Source organism: Vigna umbellata, chromosome 8 (genome assembly GCF_029865625.1).
Source record: "Vigna umbellata cultivar VRB3 chromosome 8, Vumbellata_1.0, whole genome shotgun sequence".
Classification (NCBI taxonomy): Eukaryota; Viridiplantae; Streptophyta; class Magnoliopsida; order Fabales; family Fabaceae; genus Vigna; species Vigna umbellata.
Genome location: NC_142172.1, coordinates 33,891,564 through 33,914,786, shown reverse-complemented (window position 1 = coordinate 33,914,786; position 23,223 = coordinate 33,891,564). Strand labels below are relative to the sequence as shown.

The window sequence follows — 23,223 nt, the reverse complement described above, 5'->3', positions numbered from 1 at the left end:
AAAATATTACGTAAATAACTTATAAAATTATAACCATTTATCTATTAATTTTAACTTATACCAATATATTCAGAACCACTTAAAGAATACATTCAGCTTATACAAATGATTTAACACTGTTGGACTAAAATCAATTATACATAAGTGTTTATACACGTACAAATGACTACAAATATTTAGACATAATGTTAATGTTTACGTAAATACATAGTATTGACAGAAAATGAGTCCCAAAATGTTTATATCCTCCTTGTACTTAAAAAACAGTAATCACTGGTTATAAGATGAAAGGACGTTATCCAAGCACATACATCTTCGAAGATGTTCTAAATAATGTCAAGGTAGGTCGATCTTTCCCTTAACAAGTAAGAAAAATAATGTCAATGATGTCGATGTCGATCTTTCTCCCTTAACGAGTAAGAAGAACCATGGTAATCCCGATCTGTAAAATTGAAATATGTTCAGAAGATTCAAGGCTAAAGGAAGACCAATGCAAAACACCATCAGTACAGAATTATACCGTGTGATGAATGGCGTTTTGACTTCTCTGAATGTCCTGCATCCAATACAAAAATAAAATATTTAACAGAAGACAAAAGAAAAAACAAAAACAGTAATACAAGAAATCTATAAAGAAACCTGAGTCCTTTGCTCTCTCCCTAGAACGGTGACCCTCTCGTTCTCGTTCTTTGTCTGAATCCCTTCCTCGATCCCTATCTCTGGATTTTGTTCTGTCCCTGTCCCTATCACGGTCCCTATCCCTGTCCCTATCTCGGTCCCTATCCCTGTCCCTGCGTGTCTCACCAATGACCTCAGTTTTACGGTCAGACTTGGACTTCAGCATGTGTTCCTCTTTTGCCTCTCCGTCCGTAGACATGCCTTTCGATTCATCATCAGACCTTTTAGAATCTTTCAGTTTATCAATGGCTACCTTAACCATAGCATCCTTGCCACCAATGGATTCAATGTTAGCTTCTCCTAGAGGACCCTTTGGCATGGAGGTGTCAGTATCAGCTGGTGGACTATGTTGTAGAACATCCTACAAATTGTCAGTGATATAAAATATGTTATTGCCACAACGCTAGAAAAGATTGTCAATAATGCAGGTTTGGAAATTTGTCTCAACAGGCAAGAGATGCTGATATAATGATATGGCAAGTTACAGAGTAAATGAGGATGAAGAGGGTATCACCTTTGGTGTTGATTGGGACTTTGATTCCACTGATTTGTTGGAGAATGTAAAGTCCCCGTCTTTGCAGACTGGTATATATTGTGCCTTTGGAAGGCTATAAAGATGAGCCAGAACCCTACAGACTTCATCAATCCCAGATTTCTCCCCATCAAATGCCTTCCACCATGGTGGGTTCTCAGGGAGGGGTACATGGAACCTACGAGCAGCAGCATATACAACTCCACAAGCCACCACCTCACTCTTAAATCGAACACACAATGTAGTTCTCAAACTGCATGAAAAAAGTGTCAACGAAGCAGAAAACACGAGACAGCAAACATAATGTTCGAGGAAAAGATTGCAAATAAAATCATCATCAAAAATAGTAGTGAAATGCAGTGAGGCAAGTGAGTATTAAAGAAACATTTTACTCCACTACAAATTATGCTTGGATTTTGGATCGAATGTTTACATGATAAGTTCCAACAGCCTAAATGGGTTTCATAGTTAAACAAGTATGAAAAATATTTATACCGAATTAGTGCCACACCTTAGGCATTCCTCTGTCTAGACTTTCTTAAAACATATGCTCATTTTTATAACCCACTACTATTTTAACTATACCCAGACACAATTAAATCCTTTAAACAGCACAAGTACAATCACCTTACTAAAAAGGTCCAAACTGGAATCACAGCAAAAAACTGTAGAAACAGACTTCCCAGCGTTGAACAGAACAAAAAATACAGTCTAATTCAGGAATCATGTGGAAGGGAATAAATGAAGGTAAATGTATGGACAAGCACAGAAACGCACAAGCAGAAAAATAAAAATAATATCTGCAATTATGTACCTATCATTAGCCAGATTCCAAGCTTCTTGCCTCAATTCTGGAGGTGTTTCAAGGGTAGCAAGATAATTTGATATAAACTTGTGAGGATGTTCAACATGACAGATGAACCCCATCTCTTTCAAAATATGTCTTTCTGTTCTGCTCAGTTCCATTTTCAAATCAACATATTTCTGTTCATGAAGAAAGAAAACAGAAAACATTCAAAATATGAAATAACTAGAATTGTTGAAATGAATTTCATAGAATGTGTTTGGATCCTCGGGAAATAAGTGTTTTTGATGCTCAAATCACATCAAATTATCACTAAAAAATGGAATTATACTTTTATGCAAGTTCGAGCTTTGAGGATTGGAACAAATATTACGTCTGTGTATTATATAGACTAAGAAAAGTGAACATTAAAAGCTTCTGACCTTAGAATACAAGTCTAAATGCTCCATGGGAAAGTTCTCCCTCCTGCACTCCATTCTGTGAAAAACAATAATTACTTGTCTGGCTTTTCTAGGATTTTCCTCCAGTTTTGAAGCCAACCATACACAGCTTGCAGCAACTTTCTGCAAAGAAACACTATGAGCATAATAATTCACAAAGTACAGAGAAAAGACAAGAAAGATAATATATCACGAGATAATAATGACCTTGACATTGAACCGTGCAAACGACTTCTTGCAATAGAAACGATGAAATAGAACCTGCCCAGTAGCCATGACTGCTTGTGGCCTTTCTAAGAATTAAGGTAACAATTTGGAACAAGAATGGAAGCAAAATGAAAATGAACACAATCAAAAGGATACAATCTGAGCAAAATGCCACTTTCTTGGACAAGATCACAGCCATAGATTCTAAGGGTTGTCTCGGTGGCTTCATCTATGCCATCTTTTCTAGAAGGTGAATTTGCTAACTGCTCGTCCGTGAGGTAGAACGTGTCAATGGCTGTGTATATCATTCCTCTTTCCTTATCCTGAGATAAGAACGTGATCAGTTTGGGATCAGTTTTGTTCATAAAATTTCAAAACTCTGCTGCCAAAACTTTAAATGAATCAAGAAGCTAACAAGAGGAGCATTACCCTATTACAGTGATGGTTTTTAAATTAGACTAGTCATTACATCATGGTCAATCAGTGATAGAACGAGTATTTAATTTTAGAGAAGTAACATGCAACAATGAGAAGATTATGAACACTCATAAAAACATGTCAATAACTAACACACAGCATAATGTTATGGCATAAAAAGTATATTCTAACTAACCTAAAAAAATATTATTTTGACTGTGTAGGGATTATAGTTTTTGTTTAGATGAAAGACAAGGGTTTATAAGTGAGAAAAGTGGGAAAGAAAAACCTAAAACTAAAATCTTTGAATATATATAAGGGTTTATTGGCAGCCATTTCTCAAGTAATAGAGTTAAGAAAGAAAAAGAAAAGCAAATATAAATATCCATTTTTTCTCTGGAAGGGCATCCATATGCCGAACCCTTAACACATCGTTGCAGGCAAATCAGATGTAAATATTCTAATAAATGAATAAGAATATGATAAAAAAAAAAACGATTTTTTTAATGGGTTAGAGAAGAAACCACCATAACACATAATTTCAAATGAATAATGGCTAATTGCAAATTCACACAGCACATGGTTCCAATAGGAAAGTTTCAAGGGAAGGACATCATGATTATTTTGATCCTATGCAGAGTAGATATATTATTTACACAATACTACTCCGTCATACCCCGAAACCCCACCCCATCATCCAAATTGAGTATGCTAGGTTAGCATTGCTCACAAACAAAAAGGGGAAAAAGATGAACAAGAAGAAAATTTAGGTGGATTTTAACAGGTTTTATGAAAGAATGCGAAATGAAAGTAGAAGTAAATACCTTTGCATTCAAACAACAATAACAGAACACGCAGTACAGAAAACAGCGGCAAACCCAAACACAGCACACCAAAGGGAACGAGGATCCGTAGTCGAACATAGGAGACTCACGAAAACGAAACAATTTCTGATTTTATGCTGTTTTATAAGAAGAGGCCCAATCTTTATTTTCTGGGCAAGCCCAAACTTTTTTTTTTTTGGTCTATTTTAGTGTGTCTTATTAAGTCGACTTCTAATTGTCAATTTTATATTTATTTCTATATAATAATATAAAACAACAATTAATATTATTTAAAAAAGAGTAAAAAATAATATAATTTATAATTTAATTTAAATAATATAATAATAATTTAAAATAAATACATTTCAAACTAAATTTAAAAGTCAAAGATGATAATCTGTCATAATAGCAAAATTATATTAATTCAACTAACTTCTTAATATATCTGCATTTTTTAGGTTTGATTATTATATGTTTGAATATTTAATATTTTTAAAATTTTAAACAAAAAATAAAGTAGACTTACTATGAATATGATTTTTTTAATTTTATTTCAATAAAAATAATAAATCATATAAATAAACATTGATTTTCTTCTAAAGTAGTTGAAACCAAAACAAAGAAAGATAAAAAATTTATCCACTTTGTGACGAGTTAAAACCTATGATCAAAAACTATCCATCCAACTATATAGTTATCGGTTTATAACACAAGGGAATGGGTAAAGGTTGATAAATCAATGAAAATTTAGTATAAATTTTTTCAGATAGATGTTTCTTATCTCATATTTGAAAATAGTCAAATATTATATCATAAAAATATTATATAATTAATTATTGTTTCATAATATATTACATATATCTAAATATCAATTATAATACCATAATATCTTCTTAAAAATACTGTAATAGAATATGAGAATAAGATATTAATTATAAATATCTTGGATATATTTTATAATATCTTGAATATTTATTATTTTTAAAATTTTAAATAAAATAATAGATTTACTATGAATATGAAAATTTAATTTTATTTAAATAAAAATAGTTATAAATAATAATAAAATATATAAATAAACGTATGTTTCTTTCTATTACAGAGATAAATTAAAATATATGATCAGATTAACTAAAAACGTTATGTTGAAAAACAGTTTAAATATAATGTAAAAAAAATAACTAAATTTTTTTCTGCTAAACTCATCATTATCGAAACTTATATCGAAAAGATATTATATTATAAACATTTTATCGCTACAATGTGTATTTGATTTAGATATTTTAATTTTTTTTCTTACAGGATTTAGACAATAATTTTGGGAGTAAAGTTGGGATTAAAGTATGAGACTTTCAAAAAATGAGTTTTTTTTCAGAGAAGTTTCGAGTTCCGAAAGACAACAAATATATAATTATTCTTAGGCTTAATTACCTACTTAGTCCCGAGGTAATTTTCTGTTTAGTACCCGGTTTTAAAAATGTAGGCATTTGGTACCTATGTTTTGAAATTTGTATCAATTCAATCCTATCCAGTTAACGGCGTTATAATTGATGCGAGAAATTAAGGACGTTAATAATAGCCTGGGTGGAATAGCTATCAAATGTTTGAATGCATTTTCTTAACGTCCTTAATTTCTCGCATCAATTATAACGCCGTTAACTGGATAGGATTGAATTGATACAAATTTCAAAACATAGGTACCAAATGCCTACATTTTTAAAACCGGGTACTAAACAGAAAATTACCTCCTAACATGGGGACTAAGTAGGTAATTAAACCTTATTCTTATATTAAAAACACATTAAATTTATAGTTGAATAAGATTATTCAAGACTATTACGAAACAATCAAACATATTTACGTCACATCTATATATTATACTAAATTTATATATTATACTAAATTTCAGTAGTTTATATGTTAGTTATTATGTATTCTTTTATTATAATTTATCTTATATAAATATTATTTTAATAGGGACATAAACTCATAAATTATATTGATTTCATAAATATAGTAGTAATGCTTAAGGATATTTACACTAGTACAATAAGGGGAAACGACAGCGGTTACTTTTGGCTATAGGCAGCGGTTTTTGAACCGAGGCATATTCAGGCGAGGTAAAAAGTCAGACACTTTTGGTCTCGGTTGTCAACCGAGGCATAAAGTCCCACTCTACGGCCTCGGTTGAGCCCCACTCGAAGCATAAAAGTTTTACGTTTTTTTAATTTATTTTTTCGCAGCACATTAGGCCTCGGTTCTTCTTAACCGAGGCATAAAGTACCACTTTACTGCCTCGGTTGTGGCCCGAACCGAGGCAGTAGATAGATTCAATTTTTTTTTCTCCTTCGCTACACATTCTGCTTCGGGTTTGACCACAACCGAGGCCGTAAGGGGTCTTTCGACATCGGTTTTGACCAGAACCGAGGCATATAAGTACGTTTTTTTTTAAATGGTGTCTGTTTCTGCAACATTCCCAACCACAAAAACAGACCTGCATATTTTTCTATAACCAGAACAGTCCAGAATGTTGCAGAAACATATATTTTAAATGAAATGTACATTAAAACATAAATATATTGAATGAAATCATAAATCAAATTCTTAGAAGCATAAATAAATCCAATGCAATCATAAATCAAGGGACCAAGCATAAATCATTGCAATGTACATGTTGAATATATATAGTAACGTAGAAAAGCATAAAACAACTTAGAAACATAAACTTAAAACTTAGTATATCCTAATATCTACTACATACTATTATATAAATGAATTGCATATCTAGCAAGTGTTTTCCTCACAAGTTGGATTGACTTCTCTGGAATTGAAGCAGTCCTATTAAATCTCTGCATAAAGTACAATGATTTCAATTAGTGTATATGAAATCCAAATATAGAGAACATAAAATTCAAACCTAAATATTACCGTTTCCCATCCAGTGGTGTAATGTGCACGAATGATGGTCATCATCCAAAACATAACGCAGTAACCACATTCGTATGACCCCATTTGTCTATTACACTACAATATATCATCATAATTATAAAATGTTAAGTAACATCATTTGAATGGAAGCAAATGTAACAAAGTATGGACTAAAATACCAAACCTTAAGAGAAACCCATGCAAGCTTTTTAGTTGTAGCAGTAGATCTCCCAGATAACATCATATGTGCTGCAAGGGAACTATTAAAAGAAATTCTTTTAGCATACATTTATATAAAAAAAGGACCAGACATTGAGATTCTTACCAATCTACTGCATGTCTAAGAGGGCTGGGATGAGACTTATGCAATGAACAAAACCAAACAGCCGTGTTCTCCGGTACGGAGATCACAAGTAGCTGCCAATGACACCTGAAATTGGTAATAACTTATGAATGATATACCAAAATTAATAAATGAATGTGTTGAAGTTAACAAACTTCACTTACCCATGTATATAAGGGAGAAAATATATCTCCTTCCCCGTTCCAAAGCAGGTGGTGATGTATGTCTGGATATCATCAAATTTATTTCTCTCATGAGTCATAGAAGGGTCAATGAACCCATATACATCGTTGAACCCCTTCTTGTTACTAACATCAAACAGATACCTAAAATGAAGAAATAATATGATGTAAGTAAGTTCATAAAATACCAATATATATAAAAGTTTTCATAAACTTACATCATCCACAGCTGAATGAGTGTAATATTAATTTCATCTCTCCCCGACGCAAGCTCCCTAACATCTTGCTGATGCAAGTACAATGGGATATGAGATTCTCTTCCAAATGTAGTAGAATCCCAATGTACATTCATCGGCACCTCTGAAATGAGTTTAGCAAGCTCGTCTAACGCACCAAGAGGGTCATCCTCAGATAAATGAGTCTTCTTCGGTCTAGGACTTCCCTCTTGACCTATCTGCTGTTAAATGCAAAAATGGTTGTTATAACGTCAATTAGAAGTGTCGCAACCGGAATCGCGACGGGACGACGATCCAAAAAAAGAACGGGTTTTAGAAAAGAGATTTGGAGTCGCCACCATAGTTTATTTTGAAAAACTACGGAAAAACCATAAAAAGGATAAGGCATGGTCTACAAGAACCAGATTCTGGGTTCGGGAGTCGTTTACGTGTAGGGAAGGTATTAGCACCCTACAACGCCTGCCCTAAGGCAGTACCTTTAACTAAATATGCGAATATGATGTGGTTTTCAAAATGTTTAACTATCCCCTAAAATAAAACTCTAAAGAAACAAAATATATTTTTTTAGTTTTTTGGGCCCGACAAGGATTGACCTTGCTCCTACGTATTCTCATTCAGAATGAGAAATCAGGGTTACGTAGTTCTTTTTGAAAAAGTTTGAGAGATTTGTTTGAGAAATTGATTGAAAGATTTGTTTGAGAAAATGATTGAAAGATTTGTTTGAGAAAATGATTACGGATAAATTTGGATTTTTGGGAAAGTGAACCTGACAAGGGCTAGCCTTGCTCCTACGTATCTCCACTTTCGATGGAGAATAAAGGGTTACGTAGTTCTGGCTAGAAATATTGTTTGTTTGCTTGAAAGTGTTGTTTTTAGTTTTTGAAGATTTTTATATTCTTTTTTTGATATTTTTACAAAAGACAGAGAGAGGTTTTTAGCACGAGGACGATGCGAGCGATCACACACGCGCTTGACCTTTAAAATATATTTTTGTATTTTTTTATAAAAGAAAGAGAAAAGGGTCTTTTAGCACAAGGACGATGCGAGCGATCACACGTGTGCTTGACCTTTAAAATGTATTCTTGTATTTTTCTAAAAGAAAGATGAAAGGTTTATAGCACAAGGACGATGCGAGCGATCACACATGTGTTTGACCTTTAAAATGTATTTTGTATTTTATTTGAGAAAAGAAGAGGAAAAGGTCTTAGCACAAGGACGATGCCTGCGATCACACATGTGCCTAAACCTTTAAAATATTTTTGTATTTTATTTGAGAAAAGAAGAAGAAAAGGTTTTAGCACAAGGACGATGCGTGCGATCACACATGCGCCTAAACCTTTAAAATATTTTTGTAAATTTTGTATATATATATATATATATATATATATATATATAAATATTTTATTTTTTTGTATTATTAAATATGTATTTTAAAATAAATAAATATTTAGAATAAATAAAATAAAATGAAAACAATAAAAACCAAAACAACAATAAAAATAATAAAAAAAAACAAATAGAATGAGATAAATAAGGGAACAAAATAAAATAGATAAAGAAAAACAAATAAATAAATAATAAAAATAAAACAAATAGTGGGGGTGTCTAAGTGAGAAATTTGGGCGTCTAAGCTATTCTTTTCTTTGTAAATGAACTGGGCTAAAACCCAAGCTGAAAAGGGGTGTGGAAATTAGAAACAGGGGTTGCGCGAAGGAGAAAGGAGTTTTTTTTTTTCTCTTGGACTTGACCCACTGGCCCGAGGATGTACGGGGGTACGAAATATGAATAAAAGGGGAGTACAGAACAAAATGTTTTATTTATTTTTTTTGGGCTTCTTTTTTTTATTGTTCTTGGGCTTGGCCCACCAGCGTTGTATGGGGGTGCGCAGGTGAAAAGCGGGGCTGCACGAAGGAAAAAGCTTTTCTATTATATCTTTTGAAAGCTGGGTCAGAAACGCAGGCCCAAGGCCTTTTCGTTCCTCAGCTCAAGGAACCTCTAGGGGTTCCTCCCATTCTTCACATATCATGCCATTTCACTCAACTGAGACCCAGGGTCTCTTTCTCTCTGAGCGAGAAATCCCAGAGGTGCTCACCTCCGTCTCTCAACGGCCACGCCCCAGCCACCGCGGGAGGACCCTCCATCCGGTCCAACACTTCGCCGACGACGCCACCTAGGCCGCCGCCGGTCACGGGCAGAATTCTCCCTCTCGCTTCGAGGACAGCAACCCAAGGGAGGGTCTTCCTCCGCCGCACACGCACCAACACCTCTTCAAATCGACCACCGTGAACCGCTTCCCATGGCGTCGCCAGTAAACTCGCGCACCACCAGAGCCCACAATCTCCCGCTCCGCCAGCTCCTTCTCTTCTCCGCTTCGCCGCTGGAATAATCATAGCCGCCTCGAACCAGAACACCACCAGTGTCATAGGTCACGACCAAGGTCGCCGCCGGTCCTCGCGTTGACGTCCTCCACCGCCAAGACCAAATCCACCTCTACCACTAAAACTGTCACAGTCACAACCACACCTGAAACCGCCACCGTGCCTACCACCTCTTGGGTTCCGAATGTTTGGTCATCAGAGAATACAGTTATAAAGCTATAAAGATTTGCCAAGACAATGTTTGGGAGGTCAATGTATGGGTTTTTATTTTGTTGTTACGGTGTGCTTACGATTTTTTATGATTTAACCTTGTCAATTGTTAGAGATGAACAGAGGCGTTGGAGGCTATGGAAGATCGGAGAGCTCGTGTTGCTCGGTGGCTTCGAAGCGGAGAGACAGAAGAGGTATTTTCACAGCTATAGAGGGGGTGCATTAGAGTGTGCATGTGTGAGTGTGATAATTGATTCTTGGTTCTTCTTTCAGGTAATGTGATACAAAGTCGTGTTCATGATACTGGAGTTGGGGATGATTGAATGGGTTTCAAGAGCAGAGAGATTGAGATCAGTGATGGCTAGGGAGGATGACAGAATTTTTGGTGCCTGGTGCTGAGGTCATGGGACTTGGGGACATTAAGCATGGAGTCTGAAAAGTCAATCTGCCATCCTTCTTTGAATGCACTGGACACGGCAGAGGACAAGATAAGTTGTTTCAAAAGGCAAGCTTCAAACTAATGAGACTTGCGACTTTGCCAGTTTGATACAAGTGAAAGGCGGCCCCGATATTAAAGCTAGCTACGACAAAGGTTGCCACCCAGATTGAGGGAGACCTATAGTTCGCTGGGGAAAAAAACTTCTGTTTTGTGCTTTGATATGAGAACTGCATCTGCTTCTGCTGTTTGTTTTTATTTACGTGTTTTCTCGGTGCAAGTAAATGGATACTGAAGTTTTTGTGTTGAGGGAAAACACCTATATTCTATTGTTATGAATCTTATTGAAACTACATCAACTTTAATTAACAGAGGATTGTCACAAAGCAGACAAACACAACTATGTACATTGATCAAACATCATCCATTCATTTCCCAGCACTCATAAGAAAAACATATTTGTGAGCATATAGACGAGCATGACCAAGGAGCTAGGGTATACGAAGACTTACCTCCGCCGCTTCAAGACTCTTCAACCGAATCTCCTTTGGATTCCCAATATGTTCTTGCAGGTATCCCCAAAATCAGGTTGAATGGGCACTCAGGTTCCGGATGGCAGCCAAGGTGAAGGTGAAGGCAAAATGATTCTCTCCCTCTCTTTTTTAATGACTGTGATGAACGATTTTCAAAAACCAACCCAAACTTCTGTCTCCTGCATCTGCGAGCTCTGGAATATCTTCTGGCATGGGATTTCCCTTTTGTTTTTTTCTTTATTTGATGTTCACTGTATCGGCTATCAGTTGGCAGAAGCTTGCTTTCAAAAAAAATCATTCTCTTTTATGTATACTTGCAGTCGTAAGTAGGGAATTATAGGAAGAAGAGTCTCTGCCTTTTGTTGCTGCCATTGTAAATGAACATTTCGAGCATTGCTTTTTGCCTGAACACTGCTTTTGCTGCTTTATGTTACAGGTTGACCTCGGGTTTTCTCTTTTCCTTTTCTTTTTTCCTTTTTTTTTTGTTTTCTTACAAATAAAATAAAATAACTAATATATATATATATATATATATATATATATATATGATAATAATAAAATAAATAAAGGTAAAAATAAAATATAAATTAAAAATAAAAATGTAAGAAAATAACATAAAGTAAAATAACAAATAAATAAGAAGGTAAAAATAAAGTATATATTAAAAATGAAAAATGAAAGAAAATAACATAAAATAAAATAAACCTATTAGTCAATCCGGACGAAATTGGGTGTTGACAGCTGCCCCTCTTTACTTAGATATTACTAGATAATATGAAAATTTAAAATTTCCATATTATCAAAGTAAAAGCTAAGTAAAGATATAAACACTGATTTCGTCTGGGTTTCAAAGGAGGCGAAAAGAAAGAGGATTAGTACAAAGCAAATTCAAGAAAAACGTGAGATTATAGAAGAATTCGACTATCTCCTAGCAGAGGACAGAAATGAAAAGAAAAACTTGAGCGCAGAATGCCAAGTAAACTGGGCTTCGGGGCCAGTGTGGAAACTGGGCTTGGGGGCCAGTGTAGAAATTGGGCTTTGGGGGGCAGTGTTGAAACTGGGCTTTGGGGACCAGTGTTGAAACTGGGCTTTCGGACCAGCGCAAAAACTGGGCTTTGGGGCCAGCGCGAAAACTGGGCTTGGGGCCAGTGTTGAAACTGGGCTTTTGGGGGCCAGTGTAGAAATTGGGCTTTGGGGGCCAGGCGAGCTGGGCTTTGTGGGGCCAATGTGAAAACTGGGCTTGGGGGCCAGTGTGGAAACTGGGCTTTGTGGGCCAGTATGGAAACTGGGCTTTGGGGGCCAGTGTAGAAACTGGGCTTTGGGGGCCAGTCTGGAAACTGGGCTTTGGGGGCCAGGCAAGCTGGGCTTCGTGGGCCAGTGTAGAAACTGGGCTTTGTGGGCCAGTGTAAAAACTGGGCTTTAGGGGCCAGTCTGGAAACTGGGCTTTGGGGGCCAGGCAAGCTGGGCTTGGTGGGCCAATGTGAAAATTGGGCTTTTGGGCTAGTGTGTAAACTGGGCTTTGGGGGCCAGTGTGGAAACTGGGCTTTGGGGGCCAGGCGAGCTGGGCTTGGTGGGCCAATGTGAAAATTGGGCTTTTGGGCCAGTGTGGAAACTGGGCTTCGGGGGCCAGGCGAGCTAGGCTTGGTGGGCCAATGTGAAAATTGGGCTTTTGGGCCAGTGTGTAAACTGGGCTTTGGGCCAGTGTGGAAACTGGGCTTTGGGGGCCAGGCGAGCTGGGCTTGGTGGGCCAATGTGAAAATTGGGCTTTTGGGCCAGTGTGTAAACTGGGCTTTGGGGGCCAGTGTGGAAACTGGGCTTTGGGGGCCAGGCGAGCTGGGCTTGGTGGGCCAATGTGAAAATTGGGCTTTTGGGCCAGTGTGGAAACTGGGCTTCGGGGGCCAGGCGAGCTGGGCTTGGTGGGCCAATGTGAAAATTGGGCTTTTGGGCCAGTGTGTAAACTGGGCTTTGGGCCAGTGTGGAAACTGGGCTTTGGGGGCCAGGCGAGCTGGGCTTGGTGGGCCAATGTGAAAATTGGGCTTTTGGGCCAGTGTGTAAACTGGGCTTTGGGGGCCAGTGTGGAAACTGGGCTTTGGGGGCCAGGCGAGCTGGGCTTGGTGGGCCAATGTGAAAATTGGGCTTTTGGGCCAGTGTGTAAACTGGGCTTTGGGGGCCAGTGTGGAAACTGGGCTTTGGGGGCCAGGCGAGCTGGGCTTGGTGGGCCAATGTGAAAATTGGGCTTTTGGGCCAGTGTGGAAACTGGGCTTTGGGGGCCAGGCGAGCTGGGCTTGGTGGGCCAATGTGAAAATTGGGCTTTTGGGCCAGTATGGAAACTGGGCTTTCAAATTTTGAAATTCATGAGATTTGTAATTTGTGAATTGTTTTGTAATTTTGACAGGAAATTGATTTTTGAAAAGACATCAAGGTGTTGAAACCTTTCATTACAAAGTATTAAAATCTTGATGCAAGATCAGGATGTCAAGACCTTATAATGAGAGAAAAAACGTGATCGAAATGAAACAATATGGCTTGAAAGAGAAAATCTGAATGTTATTCTTTTCGTTTTCTGTTGTTTTTTTTTTGTTTTTTTTTTTTGCGTGAGTCAATTGTCTTACTTGCAATCATCAAACTGGTCATTATTTTCAATGCTTCGAAAAGTAAGGAATGTCATACATCCGAGATCTAACTTTGAGATTTTTTACATTTTGACTTTTTCTTCCGAGACATCAACGCACACATGCTTGAATTTACTGGCGAGTGAAGAAAGAGAGTTGTTTAGAATTGTTCGAAAGAGAATGTGATAGCCATGCGGGCTTGTCACCTCATACGCTCCTTAAAGGAGAAGAGTGCCAAACATGAGGTATCTAAATAGTTGCCCCAGTTTGGTGTAATGAGTATGATGATGAATCCCTGATAATTTGGGTGAAAAATTCGAGTAAGATCCGCAAAGCTGCCCCAGTTTTGAGATTATGGGTTGATGAATTTCAAGGAAAAATGCGTGGTGAGGTCCACCAAGCTGCCCCAGTTTTTGTTGTTGTTGTTTTTTTTGGCATGGGATTCTGTTTGGAAGAGGTAGTGGGCATAAAAAGATCTGCTAAAGGGATGGCCCAATTGGTTTGATTTTCTGTTGCATGCTTTTGCCTAGTTGGCAAAGAGATCCCTTCTTCTTGAGACATTACTCTTTTTTTCATTCATTTTCAAAGTTTTTTTTTTATTTTTTTTAACCTTTTTTTTAACACATTGAAAGTCATTTCGCCTTATCGTAAAATTAAGCTTCATGAAAACGTGAGCAAACATTATTCAATCTGTGTGGACTTTATTAGGCTTGTAATGTGGCTAAAGGCTAAAGGTATTGAAAAAAAAGATATAAAGGCTTAAATGAATGCTTGTCGGTTATTATTATTTTTTTTGAAACAAGGGTTATCATCTGACATTGTGTCAACTATTTGATTTTTTGAGCACTCTTCTTTTTTTCTTGAACTTCGTTTTTTCATTCTTTTCATTTATCACCACTTTGTGATTTTTTTTTATTTTTGTTTTTCGTTTTTGTTTGTTTACCCTTTTGAAGGATTCTCTCGTTTGATCATCCAGTGCTCTTCGTCTGCTTCTCGAGTTGACTCATACTGATGATAACCCTTACTTGGGAATAATTTTGAAAAGGAATTTATTTTTGGCTCAAACGGGGTAACAATGGTTATAGTTTTTGCTTTTTGGATAAAGAAAAAAAAATGGCCACACATCATTTCAAATTCTGATTGCTTTATTTTCAAAAGATTAATTCTACAACTAGATGACCTCAACATGAGTTTTTTTTTTTTCCTTTCTAGATTGCCCTTTCAGGTTTTCAATCTAGTGGGCTTATTTTCTTTTTGGAAGTTCTTTTGTTTGTCTCCATGGATTCAGGGATCACCCAACTAGCGCAAGCGAGAGTAATTTTGGTCAAGCCAATCTGCCCTAGTGTAAAGGTTTTTATTTATTACCTCTGGTGGTGTTAGTGTTTATTGGGGAAGATCATTTGTTTTGGAAAAGGTAAATGGTGAAAGTTTTTAAGCAACATGCGCAGAAACGTCTCGACAAAAAACGTCAAATTGTTATTTTTGATTCAACATTTGACCTCGGAATAATCTGACACTACAACTTTTGTTTTCGATTATCATTTTTTTTTATTCCTTTTTTGCTATTTTCGAAAAACAAGAATTTGATGATTTACAAGAAAGACGAGTGACTCAAGATTGCCTTCATCATTTTTGTTTTTTCAATTTGTTCTTTGCGGCTTTCGTTCTCCACGACACCCTATTAGGACATGATTTCCAGTAAACCTTGGAGATACCTCGTAATGAAAGTTCACATTAAAAGTCATGGATGGAAACATGATATCAATGGGCATTGCCCTCATAGCAAGACAATTCAAAACACGAGCAAAACAATCATCAATTTCGCCTTTTACAATAACATATGCTTTCCCATACAGTCCTAGTGTCCTCTTTATTTGTTCATGGCATTTGTAGAGGCGAAATCATGCCTTGCCACAGTGCTGGATTGACTTTCTTCAAACTTTAAACATCCTGAATCGATCAAAGATTGCACTTTATGCTTTAGAGCCTTGCATGCCTCTGTTGAATGTCCACGTGCTCCTTCATGATAATCACACCTGACATTTATGTCATAGTTCTTTGGATAAGGAGGTCGTACAGGCCTGGTGGGACAAACCTTTATGAGGTTGTTGCGGAGAAGATCTGGCAGTAGCTCTGTATAGGTCATGGGGATAGGAGTAAAGTTGGCGACCTTTTCATCACGATTGTAATTTCTTCGCTGAATGGCTCGATTGGACCCACAGGAATGTGACACTTGAGGATAGGCAGTAAAATGTGAATTAGCTCTTCGTTCTTCATGTCTAGGACCATACTCATTTAAACTTGCTACTAGCTCTGGGCCTAGTGCAATTTTTCCATTTCTTATGCCACCCTCAACCCTCTCTCCAATTACTACTATGTCAGCAAAACTTGAGGAGACACTGCTTATCATGTGTTCATAAAATGGTGGTTGTAGAGTATTCAAAAATATGGTAGTCATCTCCTTGCCACTCAGAGGCGGTTCTACTTGAGCAGCAATTTCTCTCCACCTTTGGGCATATTCTCTGAATGATTCAGACTCTTTCTTCAACATGTTCTGCAATTGTACTCTATCAGGTGTTAGATCTTTATTATGTTCATACTGCCTTAGGAATGCATCAACCAGATCTTTCCATGAGTGAATGTGAGTCGTTTCTAAGCGCATGTACCAAGTTAGAGCCACGCCAGTTAAACTTTCTTGGAAGAAGTGAATCAAAAGTTTTTCATCGTTGGCATAAGCTGCCATTTTTCTGCAGTACATGGTTATATGGCTCCTTGGGCAAGTATTTCCCCGATATTTCTCAAACTCTGGCAACCTAAACTTTAGAGGTATCACCACATCAGGAACTAAACATAGTTTTCTAGCATCTCCAAATTCAAAACTTCCTTCGCCCTCTATGGCTCTCAACCTCTTCTCAAAGACTTCTAATTTACTCTTGTCGTCCTTAAAATCTGCTGGTGTAACGACATAAGATGAAGACTTCGTCTCGGGTTGTTTTTTCATTATCATGCTCTCAATACCTGGTTGGATCGTCTTCCCCGGAATTGTGAAAGTGGTTGCCTCAGGCTCGTCTTCTACTTCAACTGCATTATCTTCGGCCTTTTGAGCGTTAAGATGTTCCAAGTCCACTCCTGAGGGTGGAGTGTAATTCGGGGGAAGACCATAGGAAGGGAAAGTTTGTGCCTCTGGAACTCTTTGTTGTGGTCGTTGTGCGCACGAATCTCCAGGGCTTTGTAAGGCATTCAGGGCCTCTAAGATTTGACTCATTTGTCCCTTCAGCTCTTGGATATCGGCTTTCATCCCCTCTTGAACTTCTCCTTGGTTCTCCATGATTTTTCCACTGGTTCGTGTCCCTTAGGGTGTTTTGGAGATTTAGCCGTATTATTATTTTTAAATCTGAATTTCATTAGACGAAATAAATTAAGAAAACGAAAATAAAAACGAGAAGAAAAAGAGAAAAGACAAAGTAACGCAATTACTATAGTAAGAAATTATAAAGATGTGAAAACATTGCCAAATGTATAATCTGGAAATTAACATGAAACAAAGCCAATAGGATGGCTCATCATTCAGAAGTTCCAAAAAAGTGAGTCATAGGAAGTCTTGGTCAACTGACTCGGGCCTCATCCATCAGATTCTTGCAACAACTGAGGAAATTTTCAATCCCCTTGGGCGGGTTAGAGATCGGTATTGCAGACTCAGCATCAGCTAATAACTTTAGAAGACCTTCAATGGCTTCATTGGCGAGGGAAGCTAGTTATGAGAGACTTCTCTTTCAATTCCCCCTTGCTCAACAATATGCTTCTTCATCTGAATTATCAATTCTTTATGTTTCTTCTCTGATCCAGCCCGATGCCAACGTTCCTTCTTCAGTTTTGTCACTACTGCTTTTATCCACTGCTCGTCATTTTGAAATTGTTTTTCACAATTTGAGTAGGTGAAATTAACGTGAATTACAACTTGATTGTCTTAACCCTTTCTACGTTCCCTTTCCTAAGGAAAACTTTCATTAATAATCCATAATCTTGAGCCTCCCTCCGACCATTGCCCCAAGTGTCTCTAACCTGATGAAGCAATTCAGCAAAGGTTCCTTCCTCTTAAGATCTGCGATATGGCCAGAGATGCAGGCGTGGGCGCTACCCAGATTGCTTTTGTGCTAACACAACGTTGTGATTAGTACAACATCGAATACCCATGAGGGGTTCATTAGGGTACTTCCCGCAATGATATATGATGTGTGGTCCTTGCTGCCCAGAAAACACGTCATTTAAACCTTTCCTCCTCTAAGCCCGCACAGAGTTGCGCTCATTCATTTGCCTCTTTCATCTTTGGTTTACACCGCAACCACTCCTCCACGTGACATGTGGCATTCAAAATGGCCTTACTCATGCGAGAGATCTTCTTTCTACATGGATCATAACCTTGACTAAGGATCTTGGAAACTTCAGTTAAGACAATAGTGAGTGGATTCTTTAGAGAAAACTTTGTATCCCACAAAATGCGTTCATGGTGACATAGTCGATAAAATCCGAGATATTAGCAAAGAGCGTGACACCATAGAGGACAAGAGCTAGCACATTCGTAATTGTTTCCCACTCTTCCCCCTTATCCGAACGATACAGGTACCACTCTAGGTAACCCTGAGGAAGGTTCCTCGCTTTATCCTTAAGCATGAATCTTCTTTCCAACTTCATTGGATGCACTCTTATGATTCTCACTTGCTGCAAGATAGGGGTATACTGCCCCAGATAGTTGTAGGGAATTTTTCCCTTGAGAGGTATATCTAAAATTTGCTCGAATTCTTCTACCATAGGCACCAGTTGGAAATCCCAGAAAGTGAAACATCTCAGTGGTGATTCATAGTACTGGGCTAAAATAGTAATGGCCGTGTTTGAACTTCCACCTTTAACAGGCTCAACAGATTCCCCTACTCCTTCCTGAATGCATCCTTTTGGGGTTGTCTTCATTTTCTTCAGCAGTTCTCACAGGCCATCCATATTACCCTCCTTTACTTCAATGGCTAACATTTCCTTTAAAATGTCTGAACTTGAACCCCCCTTGACTTCAGATCTCATGTTAATTTCCATTTTATCTTAAAGGCTTAGTCACAAATTTATAATTTCTCGACTATAATCCACAAAGTGTGATAAGACCATAAAAAGCACGAGCTAAAAAGAAAGAAGGCAAAAAGAAGAAAGAAGAAAAAAAATGTATAAAGAGATATGATGATATATTCAAGGTGCGTGATTTTTTTTTTTTTTTAAGCAAACATGAGGGTTATGAAAATTGCACACATCTCCCTTTGTGCCCTAGAGAAGGTCCGACACTTAAGATTCAAGGTTAAGTATATGCAATCTCACAAGGATGGTTCTCTGAGCCTAAAGGTCAATGGTCACTAGAGCTATGGCCCCCTTCACAGCATCTCCACAACAATCGAGTAATCAACTAGATGTGAAAACACAAATGAAGAGAACAGACTCTAGCTGGGGTTCTCACGATAGCCAAACAGGAAGTATGTCCCAAATGGCCCCGCTACACAACCCCTCTAATTCTAAGTTACACTCGAACCCGGGTATAGGGCTCCACTCATGATATGCATAGTGTCTGTGTGTGAAGGGAGAAAACAATGCATACCCAAACCCTCACCTGCAAAATAACCAGAAAAGTTCCCAGGCAGATATAAACATGTTTTCTACCCTAAGTTTCAATATAGAAAAATCAAAACAATTCACATGCAATTATTTCAAATATCAAACATAGATAAAAAAAAGAAAGGAAGAAAAACATAAAGCAAAACCACATCGAATTCGCGCATCTAATTAAATGGCTTGACTCTCTAACGTCCCCAGTGGAGTCGCCATCTGTCGCAACCGGAATCGCGACGGGACGACGATCCAAAAAAAGAACGGGTTTTAGAAAAGAGATTTGGAGTCGCCACCATAGTTTATTTTGGAAAACTACGGAAAAACCATAAAAAGGATAAGGCATGGTCTACAAGAACCAGATTCTGGGTTCGGGAGTCGTTTACGTGTAGGGAAGGTATTAGCACCCTACAACGCCTGCCCTAAGGCAATACCTTTAACTAAATATGCGAATATGATGTGGTTTTCAAAATGTTTAACTATCCCCTAAAATAAAACTCTAAAGAAACAAAATATATTTTTTTAGTTTTTTGGGCCCGACAAGGATTGACCTTGCTCCTACGTATTCTCATTCAGAATGAGAAATCAGGGTTACGTAGTTCTTTTTGAAAAAGTTTGAGAGATTTGTTTGAGAAATTGATTGAAAGATTTGTTTGAGAAAATGATTGAAAGATTTGTTTGAGAAAATGATTACGGATAAATTTGGATTTTTGGGAAAGTGAACCTGACAAGGGCTAGCCTTGCTCCTACGTATCTCCACTTTCGATGGAGAATCAAGGGTTACGTAGTTCTGGCTAGAAATATTGTTTGTTTGCTTGAAAGTGTTGTTTTTAGTTTTTGAAGATTTTTATATTCTTTTTTTGATATTTTTACAAAAGACAGAGAGAGGTTTTTAGCACGAGGACGATGCGAGCGATCACACACGCGCTTGACCTTTAAAATATATTTTTGTATTTTTTATAAAAGAAAGAGAAAAGAGTCTTTTAGCACACGGACGATGCGAGCGATCACACGTGTGCTTGACCTTTAAAATGTATTCTTGTATTTTTCTAAAAGAAAGATGAAAGGTTTATAGCACAAGGACGATGCGAGCGATCACACATGTGTTTGACCTTTAAAATGTATTTTTGTATTTTATTTGAGAAAAGAAGAGGAAAAGGTCTTAGCACAAGGACGATGCCTGCGATCACACATGTGCCTAAACCTTTAAAATATTTTTGTATTTTATTTGAGAAAAGAAGAAGAAAAGGTTTTAGCACAAGGACGATGCGTGCGATCACACATGCGCCTAAACCTTTAAAATATTTTTGTAAATTTTGTATATATATATATATATATATATATATATAAATATTTTATTTTTTTGTATTATTAAATATGTATTTTAAAATAAATAAATATTTAGAATAAATAAAATAAAATGAAAACAATAAAAACCAAAACAACAATAAAAATAATAAAAAAAAACAAATAGAATGAGATAAATAAGGGAACAAAATAAAATAGATAAAGAAAAACAAATAAATAAATAATAAAAATAAAACAAATAGTGGGGGTGTCTAAATGAGAAATTTGGGTGTCTAAACTATTCTTTTCTTTGTAAATGAACTGGGCCAAAACCCAAGCTAAAAGGGGGTGTGGAAATTAGAAACAGGGGTTGCGCGAAGGAGAAAGGAGTTTTTTTTCTCTTGGACTTGACCCACTGGCCCGAGGATGTACGGGGGTACGAAATATGAATAAAAGGGGAGTACAGAACAAAATGTTTTATTTATTTTTTTTGGGCTTCTTTTTTTTATTGTTCTTGGGCTTGGCCCACCAGCGTTGTATGGGGGTGCGCAGGTGAAAAGCGGGGCTGCACGAAGGAAAAAGCTTTTCTATTATATCTTTTGAAAGCTGGGTCAGAAACGCAGGCCCAAGGCCTTTTCGTTCCTCAGCTCAAGGAACCTCTAGGGGTTCCTCCCATTCTTCACATATCATGCCATTTCACTCAACTGAGACCCAGGGTCTCTTTCTCTCTGAGCGAGAAATCCCAGAGGTGCTCACCTCCGTCTCTCAACGGCCACGCCCCAGCCACCGCGGGAGGACCCTCCATCCGGTCCAACACTTCGCCGACGACGCCACCTAGGCCGCCGCCGGTCACGGGCAGAATTCTCCCTCTCGCTTCGAGGACAGCAACCCAAGGGAGGGTCTTCCTCCGCCGCACACGCACCAACACCTCTTCAAATCGACCACCGTGAACCGCTTCCCATGGCGTCGCCAGTAAACTCGCGCACCACCAGAGCCCACAATCTCCCGCTCCGCCAGCTCCTTCTCTTCTCCGCTTCGCCGCTGGAATAATCATAGCCGCCTCGAACCAGAACACCACCAGTGTCATAGGTCACGACCAAGGTCGCCGCCGGTCCTCGCGTTGACGTCCTCCACCGCCAAGACCAAATCCACCTCTACCACTAAAACTGTCACAGTCACAACCACACCTGAAACCGCCACCGTGCCTACCACCTCTTGGGTTCCGAATGTTTGGTCATCAGAGAATACAGTTATAAAGCTATAAAGATTTGCCAAGACAATGTTTGGGAGGTCAATGTATGGGTTTTTATTTTGTTGTTACGGTGTGCTTATGGGTTTGTTATGATTTAACCTTGTTAATTGTTAGAGATGAACAGAGGCGTTGGAGGCTATGGAAGATCGGAGAGCTCGTGTTGCTCGGTGGCTTCGAAGCGGAGAGACAGAAGAGGTATTTTCACAGCTATAGAGGGGGTGCATTAGAGTGTGCATGTGTGAGTGTGATAATTGATTCTTGGTTCTTCTTTCAGGTAATGTGATACAAAGTCGTGTTCATGATACTGGAGTTGGGGATGATTGAATGGGTTTCAAGAGCAGAGAGATTGAGATCAGTGATGGCTAGGGAGGATGACAGAATTTTTGGTGCCTGGTGCTGAGGTCATGGGACTTGGGGACATTAAGCATGGAGTCTGAAAAGTCAATCTGCCATCCTTCTTTGAATGCACTGGACACGGCAGAGGACAAGATAAGTTGTTTCAAAAGGCAAGCTTCAAACTAATGAGACTTGCGACTTTGCCAGTTTGATACAAGTGAAAGGCGGCCCCGATATTAAAGCTAGCTACGACAAAGGTTGCCACCCAGATTGAGGGAGACCTATAGTTCGCTGGGGAAAAAAACTTCTGTTTTGTGCTTTGATATGAGAACTGCATCTGCTTCTGCTGTTTGTTTTTATTTACGTGTTTTCTCGGTGCAAGTAAATGGATACTGAAGTTTTTGTGTTGAGGGAAAACACCTATATTCTATTGTTATGAATCTTATTGAAACTACATCAACTTTAATTAACAGAGGATTGTCACAAAGCAGACAAACACAACTATGTACATTGATCAAACATCATCCATTCATTTCCCAGCACTCATAAGAAAAACATATTTGTGAGCATATAGACGAGCATGACCAAGGAGCTAGGGTATACGAAGACTTACCTCCGCCGCTTCAAGACTCTTCAACCGAATCTCCTTTGGATTCCCAATATGTTCTTGCAGGTATCCCCAAAATCAGGTTGAATGGGCACTCAGGTTCCGGATGGCAGCCAAGGTGAAGGTGAAGGCAAAATGATTCTCTCCCTCTCTTTTTTAATGACTGTGATGAACGATTTTCAAAAGCCAACCCAAACTTCTGTCTCCTGCATCTGCGAGCTCTGGAATATCTTCTGGCATGGGATTTCCCTTTTGTTTTTTTCTTTATTTGATGTTCACTGTATCGGCTATCAGTTGGCAGAAGCTTGCTTTCAAAAAAAATCATTCTCTTTTATGTATA

General features: G+C 37.9%; 2 protein-coding genes across 2 annotated transcripts; both read right to left on the bottom strand.

Annotated features, from left to right (window-relative positions):
* Positions 1-66: 66 nt before the first annotated feature.
* Positions 67-2,985, bottom strand: LOC148194553 (cyclin-L1-1-like). Its single transcript, XM_088096972.1, has 8 exons — positions 2,819-2,985; positions 2,663-2,744; positions 2,438-2,578; positions 2,025-2,194; positions 1,193-1,463; positions 640-1,039; positions 521-556; positions 67-442 (listed from the first exon to the last, which is right to left on the bottom strand). Exons 1-8 carry the CDS (start codon positions 2,968-2,970, stop codon positions 381-383), a joined length of 1,314 nt encoding a protein of 437 aa, XP_087953098.1. The 5' UTR covers positions 2,971-2,985; the 3' UTR covers positions 67-380.
* Positions 2,986-15,631: 12,646 nt separating this feature from the next.
* LOC148194552 (uncharacterized) lies at positions 15,632-17,089 on the bottom strand. Its single transcript, XM_088097241.1, has one exon. The coding sequence runs from the start codon at positions 17,087-17,089 to the stop codon at positions 15,632-15,634; it is 1,458 nt and encodes a 485-aa protein (XP_087953367.1).
* Positions 17,090-23,223: the final 6,134 nt, after the last annotated feature.